Source organism: Quercus suber, unplaced genomic scaffold, assembly GCF_002906115.3.
Source record: "Quercus suber isolate HL8 unplaced genomic scaffold, Cork oak 2.0 scaffold_202, whole genome shotgun sequence".
In the NCBI taxonomy this organism is placed as follows: domain Eukaryota; kingdom Viridiplantae; phylum Streptophyta; class Magnoliopsida; order Fagales; family Fagaceae; genus Quercus; species Quercus suber.
In genome coordinates, this window is record NW_027069660.1 from 710,354 (window position 1) to 726,819 (window position 16,466).

The following is a 16,466-nucleotide window of genomic DNA, read 5'->3' on the forward strand; positions in this document are numbered from 1 at the left end:
CCCTCACCACTTCCCATGACTACCTAACTATCCACTTACGATCGATAATACTGGACCGCCTGTTGCACTTATTGGCAAATAATCATGACCTCTTCGCCATTCCTGAACTATAAATACAGGAAGTTTTGAGAAGAGAGGGGTTGGAAAAAAGGAGGAGAGGAAGAGTGAAAACAGAGAAAACAGAGTGAGGAAGCGGTTCAGAGCCCCGAGGAGAGGAAAGCGATTCCGTTGGGCCTTGGCGTTCAGAACGACCCAGTGTAGGAAATCCAAACCCACGATACAAGTAAGTTGTGAGCCCAAGTAAGGCCCAGCCCAACAGGGTTTCGGTTTTGGGCGCGTACAATACCTAATACTATTTTTACAAAATTTTTTAAAGAGTTAACAAAATATAAAAATGACTATCAATAGTATTTAAATTATATATATATATATATATAAATTATATTATATATCTTATTGTATATTTTTAAGTATATCCATGAATATGTATTAATTGGACTACAAACTAGTAATAATAATGAAATATAAATTAGAGGATTAATTTGACTATCACGTGAAAATTCAAAGATGGCATTATAAAAACCCCTCATCATTATGATTATTATTCAAAATTCAAGCAATTAATCGGGTGTGCACCTACGTTAACACAAAAATAACAAGGAATTGATTGTTTTTCGGTCCAAGTGCCAAGGTAGTATAGAACTATGTATTCTTTTTTCTTTTTTCTTTTTGAAATTAGGACTATAGTCTATATATTCTTCAACACTATTAAATACATGAAGACTTCCAGATAGTTATTTCTCCAGCCAGCGACTCCACGACATGCCACCATAAACACCACCGTAAATCCGTACCCACGTCCTATGACCCCATAATAATTCTTTGAAATAACAATAAAAAAAACACTATTATATTTCTTACTAGAGTATTTTCATATTGAATTGACTCTCGGATCTGCAGTTTCAGCAATGAAAACCTGAGTTGGTTCGAGAAGTTTCATGGCTGTATCTTTTTTAAGTGAAATATTATATTCATAATATTTTTTTTAAGAGAATTTCAACTTATAACGTCTGTTTTTTATGATAACTATTTATGATGTCCGCACCTAATTATCAAATTAGGACATCAATCGATTTTTGGTGTAGCCAAGAATTAAATCTCAAATATCTTATTTAACCATCAAAATTTTTTTTGTATATAGACACAGACCTTCTCGTTTTTTAATTAGTCTAATTAATACTCTCTCCATCCCACTTTGTTTATCCTCTATTCTATTTTGGGATGTTCCAAAATATTGTTTTGTTTTTAAAAGTAAAAGTCATTAATTTACTAATGTTTTTATTATACTCCTATTTTATTTTTAAAATTATTTTTTGATAAATTTATTTAAGGGTAGTTTTGAAAACTTATACTCCTATATTTTTAAAAAGTAAATAAAATAATAAATAATATTCTCTTAAAAAATTTTACTTTTCAAATAAAACAAACAAAATGAGACAGAGAGAAGCATTACGAGTAATGACTAGGGTCAGGCTCACAGTACTGCCTGGTTATAGCTTCTTCGATTTCGTTAGTACCCACGTTATCCTATTGTGTTAGTCAACATTAAAAATGTAAAATTAATACATGAGTAATGAGTTTGGTTTCTCTGCACGCAAGTAAATGCATTAACTAGGGACAAGTTCTACCGGACAGGACCCATATGCAGGCGCAGGCCCACACTTCTAACTCAACCAAACAAATCTATTCTAATTTAGTAAACAAAATCAACATATTATTATATTCCAAAAATTTCCATATTCTTTTGGGGGTACATGTTCCTGTCATTGCCTCTTCCTCTTCATGGTCCAGCTATAATCTCTCTTCCTTCCATTTTTAAACCCAAATGGCGAAATCTCTCTCTCTCTCTCTCTAAAGCACACCTCTTTGGCTCTTTCCTAACCTTTACCGATTTAGAATATAACCATACCATACTACCACAACCATGTTAAAAAATTGTAGTTTTTGAGAGAACCATATTTAAAAACAATAAATAGATGTTTTCAAAAAAAAAAAAAAAAGATATTTTAATGTTGATCTAAAAATACAAAAACTTGTCACCCCCACATGACTAACTTGATTGAAAACCTATTTCTCTTCAACCCCATCTCATTTCACCTCCCCCAAATGGCCTAAACATCTCAACCATAAGTACATAAAACCCCCCATAGAGAGAGAGAGACAAAACCAAGGAAAAAGAGAGAAAAACAAACAATTTTCACACAAAAAAACCATTCATAAGCCATGCCATTCCCCATGGCTAATCCTAGCACACCTTCATACCATCCCACTTCCAAACCCTCAAAATCCAACACCATCTCTTCCTTCTTCTCATGGAAATCCACCAATCTATACTCTCTAGTTGTCTTCCTTTGCATCATCTCTTACCTTTTAGGCTCTTGGAAACATAGCATGCCCACAATCCCCACTGCTAAGAACCAATTAGCCTCAAAAGATTGCCTCAACATCAAAAACAACAACACACCCCTTGACTTCAACCCTCACCACAACTTAAACGATTCAAGCCTAAGCCCTTCACTCCCCAACACCCACAAAAGCTACCCACCATGCAACGTGAGGTACAGTGAGTACACACCATGTGAGGATGCCAAGAGATCACTTAGGTTTAACAGAGACAGGTTGATATACAGAGAGAGACACTGTCCAGAAAAGAGTGAAACGTTAAAGTGTCGCATCCCAGCCCCATTTGGGTACAAGAACCCTTTTGCTTGGCCAACGAGTAGGGATCTAGTATGGTATGCAAACGTGCCACACAAGGAATTGACTGTGGAGAAAGCTGTGCAGAATTGGATCAGATACGAAGGGGAAAAGTTTAGATTCCCAGGAGGAGGTACCATGTTCCCTAATGGTGCTGATGCGTATATTGATGATATTGCCAAGTTGATTAATCTCAACGATGGTTCAATTAGGACCGCTATTGATACCGGCTGTGGGGTAAGCTTTTCGATTTCCGTAAAGGCATGGCTCCAGTGTTCCTGTGCACACACTCATTAAAATGTGGACATTGAACAAATGTTCGACATATGTCTGCATTTTAACGAGTTTGATGTGCAGGAGTGTTGGACTCGTGCCATTTCCTTTCATTTTAATTTCTAAAATCTCGTTCTTTGTTTTCTATTATATTATTATTTTCTTGAAACCCTTACCCTTACTTAATCTTCCAATCTTTTCTCTTTATATTTTATTTTAATATAGTATTGTATTTGTTGAAGTCTATAATCTAGGCCAAAGGGTTTGATTAAAAAATGACCACTTGTTTTTATTTTAATTTACAAGAAAAAAATTAGTCCAATTGACTAGAAATATAATATTTTAATGATTTTTTATTTTAAATTTAGATGTTATGATGTTGGTACAAAATTAAAGGGGTTTTGACTCGTTTTCTCTTGTCCATATATGTGCATTCGGCACACAGAGTTCAGAATGCATAACGTTTACATTTTGATTTTGACTTTTTTTTTTTTTACAAAGACAAAATCATTTGTCCTGCAATTTTTTTACAAAATTTTGGACTCTTATTATCTGTCTACCAAGATGGCCTGCAAAAAACGAATAAATTATTTTCTTCCAAAAATTAACTCTTAAATCTATGTGAAGTCATATATATATATATATATATCATTTGTCTTGCTCAATTATTTTGAGTAATATTATTATATAAATTTAAGATGATTGATTAGATGATTAGTCAGATTTGTCATGAAAGTTCATAAGAATATTTAAGTGGTAATGGTCTACTAAATTTATGGGATTTGATGAATTAATTAAAAAATTACATTTAATGGAATCCTCATCAGTATCTGACTGAGATATTATTCGTACGAGATAATTATGGCTCTCGGGAAACTTTTCTTTTCTTTTTTTGAGAAAAATATAAGATTGGCTCTTGGGAAATTAACTTCATTAGGGTACCAAGAACCTTTCTCTTTTTTGACTGAAACCAAGGACCTTCCTCTAATTGCCCAATTTGCTAAATATTATATGTGCTATTGAATCCATTTGCTTTGGTCATAAGTCGCAATCCTCTATAGCTTAATTAAAGGGCCAGCTGTTACCCTTATCCCAATTGGACTACATACAAATGCAGCATTTGTTAGATGTATTGGTCAATTAGCGTATAATTAATGTTTCCTGAAAAGCCAATTTCATTTAGTGCTTTTTTATTTCTCAATTCACCAAAAAAAAAAAAAAAAAAAAAAACTCAATATTTTTCCTCCTATGCTGAATTTCATAAACAGTTATATTTAGGTTTGCTTTCTACTTAACCTTACTTATATTATACTCCTTAGAACCAATTTGGACAACATTAAGAGTTTAAAATGTTCAAATCACATGGTTTACCTTGATTTTGTTGGATAATTCTACTAATTTATTACACTTGATGCATACAGTAGATCTTGATTACTGTTACAATAATAGTTCGGTAGACTGAGAGTAAACTTTTTTGATCTCACTTAATACTAAGATGCAAAGCGTTGTTCCCGAAGTATTGAATAACTTTCGTTTCTTATTATATTATTTGATTTAGATCTTTTTTGAGAATCTATTTGATTTAGATCCTAATAAGTTTGTTAATAAAAAATTATTATCCTATTTAATTATTTCATTTGTCAAATGTACCTTTTCTTAGTTTCCTTCTTGATTCAATTGGTCTTACTTAAATATATAGTGAGATACTAAGATGTTGTATTCTGTGAGACAAAGAAACATTGTTTCCGAAGTATTGAATAACTTTCGTTTCTTATTATATTATTTGATGTAGATCCTAACAAGTCTGTTAATAAAAAATTATTATCCTATTTAATTATTTTATTTGTCGAATGTACATTTTCCTAGTTCCTTTCTAAATTCAATTCGTCTTACTTAAATATATAGTGAGATACTAAGATGTAGTATTCATGTGAGATGTAGAAACATTGTTCCTGAAGTATTGAATAACTTTCATTTCTTATTATATTATTTGATTTAGATCCTAATAAGACTGTTTATAAAAAATTATTATCCTATTTAATAATTCAGTGTGTCAAATGTGCCCTTTCCTAGTTCCTTTCTCCATTCAGTTGGCTCGAAAAAAAACTTATTTTAATTCTCCAATGACTAGAATTGTCCATGTCTTTTACCTAGCCACTTGATAATGAAGATGATATAATAGTACAATCAAATTGCCAAATTATTTACTATATATCTAATCTAATGGTGCAGGTTGCGAGTTGGGGTGCTTATCTTCTATCACGTAACATCATGACAATGTCGTTTGCACCAAGAGATACCCACGAAGCACAAGTGCAATTTGCTCTAGAACGAGGTGTTCCTGCTTTGATTGGAATTATTGCATCCAAGAGGATTCCTTACCCATCAAGAGCTTTTGACATGGCCCATTGCTCTCGTTGTCTCATTCCATGGGGCCAATATAGTAATAATCTCATCACATTTTATAAATATTACTACAAATCATCATGCTTCACGTTTTTTGTTTCAATAAGCCTAAAGACCCAAAAAAATTTCACAATTATCGAGTTATTTTTTATTGATAAAAAATTTATGTCAATAGTGGGTTCAAATGATAAAAGGTTGCAAATTCAATTATTGTTAAAGGTAAATACTTATTGCACACTTACGGACACATTGGTGTGCGTGAGATGAAAACACAATTTCCTACTTGAAATTGAGTACTCAACTCACAATTTTAGTTGTTTGTGCACTTGTGTGCAAGTAAATAGTACATATTGATATGCAAAGATCACCTTTTATTATGAAAATTATTGAGTTGGTAGCATTTGTTGTTTTAGTTTTTCCTTTCTTTTTGTTAGTTTAGGACTTTTAATGCAAGAGTATTGTATAAAGCTGACTTCATTTTCAAGTGTACTTATGTTCTATCTTTTTGCTTGTTTGTTTTTATAGATGGGCTATACTTGATTGAAGTTGATCGTGTCCTACGCCCAGGTGGGTACTGGATATTGTCTGGCCCACCAATTCACTGGAAGTCAAAANTTTAAGTTTTGCAATGTTTGAGACATAAGTTTTCCACGGGAAAATGCCGAAGTTATTATTAATTTTACTATAAAACGTTTACAAACTATTGTAACAATGAATGTGCTTTATGGTACTTCAACAACATAATAAACAAATATTTTAAAATATATATTATCCAGTTGTCAAATTGAGACTACCACAAACACTACTTTCAACATGTACCAATCAAAATAGGCATGTTAATAGTTGTGAAAATAGTTTGTGTCACTAGATTTACTGTCTGCATATGCATGCCTGTGTAATTCTCTGTATATAAAATAAAGCAATAAAGCAATGAAGCTAATTGATCATGTTTGTTCATTTTGACCATTTTCAGGTATACAGAAATGGAGACTTGTTTAACTCCTCTACCTGAAGTCTCTAACAATCAAGAAATAGCAGGTGGTGAGCTAGAAAAATGGCCTGAGCGGCTATATGCAATACCGCCTAGGATTAGTAGGGGAACTGTGAAAGGTGTTACAGCTGAAATTTTCCAAAAAGATGCAGAACTATGGAGTAAGAGGGTGTCATACTATAAGAATGTGAATAGTCAATTAGGACAAGCTGGGAGGTACCGCAACGTTTTAGACATGAATGCTTACCTGGGTGGTTTTGCCGCTTCTCTAATTGAATATCCACTTTGGGTGATGAATGTGGTTCCTGCTGAGGCAAAGGTTAACACGCTTGGAGTTATATACGAACGGGGATTGATTGGAACATATCAGAATTGGTAAAACTTTAAATTTTGTTTTATTTTTTTGTTTGTTTGATTACTTTTTACAAGCTACATGTGTGGCTCATAAATTTTTTGATTGCAGGTGTGAAGCAATGTCTACTTATCCAAGAACTTATGACCTCATTCATGCTGATTCAGTATTTAGTCTCTACAAGGACAGGTAAATATAAGTTAGCTTACTTGGCTTAAAAATTACTGAGGCAAAAGTAGAAAGAGTTATATATAAACTAAATAAGCTGAATGAGCAGCTTAATTTATCTTACCAATGATTTTCAAAAGTCAATTTTGAATCATGGACAGTCTGACAGTCTAATGGAACTGAAACAAAAAACGCTAGTTATTTTTAGTTATCGTGTTTCTTTTATTTTTAGTTATCATGTTTCTTTTCCAAGAAAATTGTATAATGTGTTGACACATATTTTTGTGTTATAGATGTGAAATGGAAGACATCCTATTGGAAATGGATAGAGTTTTGAGACCAGAAGGAAGTGTAATCTTTAGGGATGATGTAGATAATGTGATAAAGATCAAGAATATCATTGATGGATTGGACTGGGACAGTCAAATTGTTGACCATGAAGATGGGCCTCATCATAGGGAGAAGCTTTTATTTGCAGTGAAGAAATATTGGACAGCCCCTGCTGCTACAAAGTCCTGACCCAGTTTTATTCTTACTTTTCTCTTTTTTTTTTTCTTATGTGTATGTTTCATTTTTGGATTTACTGATTCTTTTCACCCCCTGATTGTTTAATTTTTAGAGTTGTGATTTTCCAATTTAAACATAATCTCTTTTATTTGAAATTTACAAGTTACTTCAATCACTCTACTGTAATGAAATATCTGCTTACTCTACCTGTCTACCCCCACCCCCCACCCCCCAAAAAAAAAAATACCCCAAAAAAAAAAACCAAAAAAAAAAAAAATCCGGTGATTAAAAAATTATGTATTTAAAGTCACAACAGGACTCAAGTGCCAATCATCTCTCTTGTCCAGCATTGCTATTTCATCCTATAATTATGCAATTCTATTTACTTGCCTACTTTGGAAGTTAAATGTTGCCTTTCACTGACAATCACCATTAAGGACAAATAGGTTTATTTTGTTATTCTTGGCTCGGAAAGACTAAGAAGATTAAAGTTTTCCTTGAACATCAAGAAATTAAAAGTCGTTCTTATGTTTTTTATCTGTGACATCCAAATATATATCATCAATCAGAGGAAGGACCTGTCAAACAAGAAAAAAGAAAATGGGGATGGGACTCAAGTGAGGAGGAAAACTCTAATAATTGTTCCAATTTGTTTTCTTTGGAATTTTCCACGACAAAGTCAAAATTTCTTTTCTAAATCAGAAAGGTGCAAAGGAAATGGCATTGGAGAATTTTAGTTCCTAATATAATTTCATTCAAATGTAACCCAATAAACAGCAAATCAGGTGCCATAAGTCCAATTCAACCTCAACTAACAGTACTCCTAATATTATGGTCTCATCATGTATTATTTTAGTGGTCTTCATGTTGTTTTGGTATTATATATGTTTTTCTTTTTTTTCATTATGAATTAGCCAAATTGGAGAACTGGTTATAAGAGCTCATGTTTGCATGATGGGGGTTGATTTTGTTAATCAGATCAGATCCACATCAACATCTAAATTTCATTCCATTTATTTGATTCATGTCAAAATTATATATATAATTATGCTAATCAGTTTTCCGAATAAAATTCCATATAATTGGTGGACAGGATAGGCAATCTTTTCATTTCTTTGAAGATTTTTCCACTCATACCAGTTCTTCCCAGCAAACAGGTCGCTTCTAAACACAATCTAAGCCTCCCCATAAACGTGATGTATCTAATATGCAAGTTAGGTGACTCATGCAATCACTCACTTCTTATCACTCAACTCTTAACTATAAATAAACCCAATAGCCTGAAATATTAAAACATAACTTCAAAAAACCATAAAGTGTTTGAAAGAAAACAAAGTCATCATGGCAGCCCTCAAATCCCTTGTCTCTCTCAGCTCTCAAGCTGCACTGCTCTTTTTGCTTATAGCACTTGCTATGCAGACCAAAACAGCTGAGGCACAGGACTGCGCTGGGCTCAACAACCTCAACTCGTGCCAGGCCTTTGTAGTCCCTGGTGCCGCCAACCCAAATTCTGCCTGCTGCAATGCACTTCGAGGAGTGCAGCCTGACTGCGTTTGCAACGCTATCAGGATCGCTCAAAGCCTTCCAACTAAATGCAATCTCCCTCCCCTCACTTGTAGTAAGATTTTACGTACTTTTCTTAGAATAAAAATCCTTTGTCATTATGTATATGTTCCACTCTATGCTCTACTAATCGCAGTTTGCCACACTATTCGAAGCTAGTTTTAAGAGTTATATTTATAGCTATTCTTTCAAACAATGCACAACATTGTGAATAATTGTTGTGTTTCTTCATGATTGCAGTATTGATTTAACGTATGCACTAGGCACAAATGTGCAAATGCATGAAATTATTGTTTCTCTTCTTATAATATTTGACTCTACATCCTAACATTTTCTTTTTTGTTTTTGATTGCTTTTTTCCATAAACAGATACAAATTAAAGATTGAAGTGACTGCAGGACTGGTCGGCGAATAATGTTCAAGTTTTATCATTTTGCCTTCTTTTTTTTAACCTTTTTTTTTTTTTTTTTTTTTAAATTATGGGGGTCACCTTTGAATGTCTTCTGGTCTGCAATCACTGACCAACACTGTTATGAGAGATCAGAGAGAACTTGGTGTTATAATAATTAAATAAAGAAGAAGGAAATATATTTGGCTTCGAGTGAATTTACCTGGCATGCTTTATCGGATCAATAAATCCAATGATATAAAATTTTCAGTAACGTTTGTCACCATTGCTGACAATTGACATCTTCAAGTGTTAAAACTGAAGATGTTCCAACTTCCAAGCCGCAATATTAGCTTGTATAAATTGATCATTTGCCTTTATTTGCCTTTCTCACAATATCTTCAATCATTATTCATTACACTCAAAATAAAATTTTAATTAGTTTAAGAAAAAAATGCATTACCCCTCACTGGTGATAAGTTTTTTGATCTAAGACATAACATAAACCCAAAAGTCTCACAAGCAATCCACCACATTATTTGTCTAACTCTAGAGGTTTTTTGGGTGTCTTATTGGCATGGAGTAAAGTAGTTTAGGAAAAAATTTGAGACTCTAACTACTTCATTGAATAGAAAAATAAAATAAAAAACAAATGCAATCTAAAGGTTGTTAAATTAATCTCCATATATTCAATTATGGCTACGTATTGATTAAAAAAAAAAAACTCAAAATATTTAGCAATAGGTCGAATTAGTAAAAATCAACTGTGAGTAGAGAACAATTAAATCATACCTCCGTCCATAATTTGCTTATGAAAAAAATACACGCAAAAAATAAATAAATAAATAAAAGTGATTAAAGCGATGCCCTCATGGCTTTTTAACCAATGCAAATGCGCTCCTATATTTGTATAAAATAAGCCATAGTCCAAAATCAGGGCAAATATCAATCTTTGAAAAATTAGACAATCGAAAAAGGGGAAGGAAAAAAAAAATCAATTCACTTGATCCTGAGAATATAACATACATCATAATTCATAATCAAGTTTGAAATAATTCAACCAAACTAACCATATAAAAGCCTTAGACATAATTAGTATGCTTAGCCACATAAAATAAAATAAAACTCATCTATAATATTCACAAGGTATTGCACAGTATTTTCTTTCATATAGGCAATATAAAATTTTAAGAGTCTACAGGAAAAATCTAAGATTTATTTATATATTATTCAATTTTAAGAACCGCGACAACAAAGCAAAAGAGTTGAAAAAGAAAAATACACAAAAAGAGTAATAATCGAGATGTAAGGTATTGAGCAATAACACAAAAAGATAATAAAAATCTAGATACAAGGTATTGAACATCATTTCTTTAATAAGCCATATAAATAATCTAACATTTGAGTCACATCCCTTTCAGTGTCAACAAATAATCCTATAAAAGAAAAATGTTTATAAATATTTAGCAATGAATTAATAAAGACCAATGGGAGTATAGATCGAATTATACTCCATCTATATATATATATACACATTAAAAAAACCCAAAAAAGAAAATGAGATTATTGAGATGCAAGGTGAAAATAATGCACTTCCATTTCAACTAGTTTAGGCATTTAAAACTTAATTTGCATTAAAAATAATAATAAAGGCATAGTCCAAAAGTTAGTGTAACTATCATGTTAGAAAAAATAGGCAACCAAAAAAAGGCAGTTCTTCTATAAAAAAAAAACAAGGCAGTTAGTTCTAAGAATGACACACATCTCACGTTTGAAATAATTCAACTAAATTAATCATAAAAAAGCCATAGACATTATTCTTATTATTATTTGTGGGAGCCATAGATTATATGCTTAATTGCTTAGCCACTTAAAATAAAACGAATTTATAATATTCACAAGGCATATTGCAAAATTTTTATTTATCATTTTCAATATAAAATTGTCAATGCCTAAAAGAAAATTTTAAAATTTATCTATATATTATTCAATTTTAGTTATTACCGAAAGAAGAGAGAGAGAGAGAGAATAATATTGGAGATGCCATCTAAGATCTAAAATCTTTACCATTTGAGTTACATCTCCTTCAATATCAATAGAAAAGATTTTTGGCCAAATTAATAAACATAAATATCAACGGTCTTAAAAAATTCAAGATTTAATGAATATGATTTTTAAAATCCAATGTTTGATTTAGAACCAATTCCAATGCATTAGAACCAATTAAATGGTTTAAAATGGTAATTTACTCTAAAAAAATTATAATGACATGCACATAATTTCAGATAATTTTAGGAAACTCCTGCATCTTTTTGAAAATTAGATTATCGCACTAAACACTGGAATTTGAGAATTCTATTTCCCGCAAACAAAACCCCTGGAATTCGAATTCTTGCCCATTTGGATTTGGACCCAAACGAACCCACCCAGACACCCCCATCTCTGTTCCAGCGTAGAACACAAAACCCCTCAGCTCAGACCCTTCTTCCAAGAATCAAAGCCTCAGGTTCTCTCTCTCTCTCTCTCTCTCTCTCTCTCTCTCTCTCTTTTGGGTTCTGTTTTATGTAATCATTTGTTGCATGTTAGATATGAAAACTATGCCCATATTGAGCTATGTGGATTCTAATGCGGCATGGTTCAGTGTGAAGCTTAAAGCTTTTTGTTTTTTTTTTTTTTTTTTTTTGTGGTTTTGGAAATTTGTGTGTCAAACTTCCTTAGTACTCCCTCTTCTTAAATTTTCCCTTAGATTTCTCTCATGGCAATGGCTATGGAGGCTAGTCCATATTTGTCAACGACAGCATACACGGGACTGTGATGATTTGGGTTTGGGTTGATAGTTTTCCATTGATGGTTTATTTTGGGTTTTTTGTTGGATATGTTTGGGTTGATTTTCCATTAATTTCAGGTTTGATTTCCATTGATTTTTGTTGATATTGGATTTTATTTTCCATTGATTTTGGCTTTGATTTTCTATTGAAATTGTGGTTGGATTTTTATGTGTTTTAAAATTGTGGTGGTGGGTTGTGATGGTTGGGTGGTAGTGGGTTGCTGTAGTTGAGTGGTGGTGGGTGGACGGTTGATCGGCTGTGCAAATGAAGAGAGAGAGAGAGAGAGAGAGAGAGAGAGAGAGATAATATAAAAAATACTAATAATTTACATAGTTACAATAACTATGTAAATATATAAAGTTACTGTAGTAAGTTTGGATATTTACACAATAATACATTGTCATGCGTGTGAGTTATAAGCTATATTGAGTAAATTTTTGCACTTATTAATATTTGTGCTCTAGTTTCTGTAATATTCTAATCCATATTTGGCCCCATTCTAACCGTAAAGCACCATAATGAAAATGATTTTTGAATATGGGCCAGCTTTAGGCGTGGAAAGTTTTGACATAAGAGGGCCTAGTCCAGATAAAGTACAAACTTTCCTAGCCCATTTATGTTATTCTCATCTCAGGGTTTATAACACTTACTAATCTCACATGAATCTTGCAGCGTAGTTTGACTTGGCGTGATAAGAATGAAGTTCGATCAAAGATATGGAAGGAAGACCAAATAAGAAGCCTGTCTTCAGCTAGAGGGGGTTTCAGGTTATCTTCAATGATGCAAATAAGTGATGCTTTTAGCATTAAGTACCTATGTCAATCTTGTATAAATGGGGAACTTTTTTTTTGATAAACAAATGGGGAACTTTATCTTGTTATATATATGCATTGCTTGCTTACTAAATACTGATCCATCAGGATCTTAAAAAGTTAAAATGTGTAAATACATGCATGCACCAAAGATACATGCCTTTGTGCTGCAAGTGTCTCACTAGATGCCCATAAATTTGATCGACCAAGTTGCCAAATCACAAATTCACACAGCAATTGCACTTGCAAATTCATTATCACAAATTGGGTCTTCGAAAAAAATCCTAAACAAGCTTGTTTTAGATTTTGTGAAAAGAAATCCATTATAAATTGTAATGAAGTATGCACATCTAATCTATCTTTATAATATATAAAAGTTGAATCATCACATCTAATGTTATCACTCTCCTATTGAGCCACATCATCGACATTGACCATATCACAATTTTTTTTATTGATTTATTTCTCTAAATTTTTTTATAATATAAATGATAAATATATTAAACTTTCCAATATATTATTATTATTATTATTTTTGAGACGAATGTGTAAATTCAATTGGTTAATATATTTATATGATCAAAGAATTAGAAGAACAAATCAAAAAAAAAAAATGGTGATGTGGCCAGTGATTTGGTCTAGTTCAGTCCAATTCGGTTCGGTTCAGTCTATTTCAGTCAAATTTGGTTCTTTCGGTGTACTTCAAATTCTTCAATCCATTTGGTCACTTCTGTCCACTTTAGTCTAATTCGGTCCAATACAGTCCATTTTGGTCCAGTTTCGCCCAATTTCGGTCCACTTTGGTCGATTCTGCCCATTTCAATTCACTTACTTAAAAATGGAAAAATACAAGTTTGGGTTGAGAGCACCTATTTTAAAATTGAATTTATTAGTGGGTTCCAATTAGTTCAATTGGTAAAATCTCTAATGGTTGATTAAGAGATCTTAGATTCAATTCTCACCTATACTAAAAATCGATTTGTGTTTTAGTCTGATGATAAAGAGCTATCATCAAAAGCAAATGTCATATGTTAAAACTCTCTAAAAAAAATGAATTTATTAAAAATATAGATGACAAAAGGTAATATTATTATTTTTAATTTTTATTTAATTTAATAATTTTTTATATTTTCTTTCTTTGTATTCTTCCCACCCCCGACTGATATTAGTATTTTAATTTTGAGTGAATTACACAATTTTAATGTTTTGATATGATATAATTTGAATTGAAAGACTAATTTTTAAGTTAGATAAAAATTAGGAGATTGCTATAACTATTGTTTTCTTAACCTTTTAAATAATTAACCCGAGTACATGAAAGCCTTTTTATGTTGACATTTGAAGCTCATCTTGCAATGTATAAGTTATTTAACATACCATGGTAGAAATTTCTTTATATAAATAAATTTATCGTCCTCTCCATTCTCTAACAACAACGATCATATATATTTTCATACAAGCACACAAAATATTTAATATGACAAAACAAAGCCATTCTCAGACAAGAATGATCATATATATTTTCATACAATCACACAAAATATTTAATATAACAAAACAGGGCCGCAAGAAGCAAGCTCTTTATGTTGATGATTCTATTGTGTGGTTGGAAGAAATATCAAATTTTTTACTAAAAAAAAATAGAGACAAAAATTGTAATTGTCCCACACATAATTTTTATTTTTGGTTATGTCGCATGAACGATTGTTTTATTGTTTATAAAGATATTGAGTTATCCCTTTACTTTTTACAAAGATCCATGATACTTCTCGCAAATCAACATAACCGGCAAGATTCACTGTACTGAATCAGATTTAAACCTTGGTTTGATTCATTGACCAATGCAACCAATTGCCTCCTGATGTTCTAATTCAAACAATCAATCAAAAAAGATTTTGAGTAATTAACTATACCAACATGCTTCATTCTAAAATAATACCGTAGCAGTTCAAGTCCATTGGTTCATGCCCCAATCACTCACACTGCGCAACATATTGGTCTTATTTTATTTCTGCGTACCAAACCAATTCAAATGCTGCTTTGCAAGAAATGATGGAAAACAGTTCAAAAGTCTAGTAATTCCATTCATTATGATTGATAAGTGAAATGATTTGGGACATATTACTAGCTATCATGCTAAATCACATTTCAGTTTGCCTTACAAAGATTTTGCTTTCACGTGATGCAACCACTAATAAAAAGGTTTTTGTGTGTGCCCTCTTTTATAATTACTAGGGGCAAAATTAGAGTCAGAAAGGTCCAAAAAGAGAATATAATGCACAATTAAACAACTTTTTTTTTTCCGGTTTTGTGCTGCACCCACATCACTTTCATAATAAGTCATAACCAGTGTCATATCATACCCTCAATATTTACTGTATGGCTTGTGATGGGTATCCAAGGTTGCATTTGTTTCCTTGTGGGTACTAGAAATATTGCTAGTTTGCTCTATTTAATGCAAGGAACTAATGAGATTTCTTGTCACTGTTATTTTGATTAGGACAAACTAGTTATGGGACAAATGCCCATGTGTAGGTCACCGAAAGTTAATGAGTGAGAGGAATCTGTGAAATCCAACTCAAATGGGTGAGTACAATGTAACATTGGATTAAAATTTAAAACTTTCTTTGTATGTAAAAGCAAAAATCAGGGACTCCAATCCAAGGCACAAAGACTGGTATTGTGTACTAAACATTACTATCTTTTGGTTATAAAATGAGATATATTTATACTATCGAATGAAAAGACCTGGTATCCAGCCCAACCAGTAAGAAAAAGATTGGCATGTGTCAACATTTTATTCCAATGCACACCTAACTAAGAAATCATGTAATGAAAGGGATTCTTATTTGTACAAATAGTTGTTCAAACTTGGAAAGGGCATAAAGAAATCAACGATACTTATTAAAGTAACCGTGGCCAAAGGCCAAGATCAACATGGCATCAAGTTCTGTATTCATGAAGCAAGGAGGCATGCATGTGAAGAAACTCACAAGTCATAAGAGATTTATGACTCTTTTTTGTGCAACGCACAAATTGCAAAATAAACCGAAGTGGAACTTTTACCTATCAATAATACATATGAACAATCACATTGCACATTTGTCCTAAGGAAAAATTGGCTTTGACTACACTTGTTTCAGATTTGGGTTTAAACTGAGAACCAATACCTTGGGGAGTCTTCATGTAAGGTTTAACATATCATGTGTGGGATACTATCTTAAGCTTAAAACAAAAGCCAATAAATGTTCTTCAAAAAAACATAAGCCAATAAATTTGGCAATAATGTCTTCAGAACCATTCATTTTTGTGACCACTGTCTAATGTGGAACTCAACCATATTCACAGATGAATAGTCCCATACCAGTGCATGTGAATTCCCAAAAAAAAAAAGGTTTTGGCAGCTCTATGGTACATTTCC

The 16,466-nt window shown here is 32.2% G+C and overlaps 2 protein-coding genes across 2 annotated transcripts; both read left to right on the forward strand.

Annotated features, from left to right (window-relative positions):
* The first annotated feature begins 1,836 nt into the window (after positions 1–1,836).
* On the forward strand, positions 1,837–7,629 carry LOC111997726 (probable methyltransferase PMT16). The gene is given in 6 exon segments (XM_065779212.1): positions 1,837–2,994; positions 5,263–5,473; positions 5,962–6,079; positions 6,305–6,802; positions 6,891–6,968; positions 7,241–7,629. Coding segments are annotated over 6 exon segments (1,842 nt in total). The 5' UTR covers positions 1,837–2,283; the 3' UTR covers positions 7,467–7,629.
* Positions 7,630–8,795: 1,166 nt separating this feature from the next.
* On the forward strand, positions 8,796–9,432 carry LOC111997705 (stamen-specific protein FIL1). The gene is made up of 3 exons (XM_065779229.1): positions 8,796–9,175; positions 9,258–9,269; positions 9,387–9,432. The coding sequence occupies exons 1-3, from the start codon at positions 8,796–8,798 to the stop codon at positions 9,430–9,432; spliced, it is 438 nt and encodes a 145-aa protein (XP_065635301.1).
* The last annotated feature ends 7,034 nt before the right edge of the window (positions 9,433–16,466 follow it).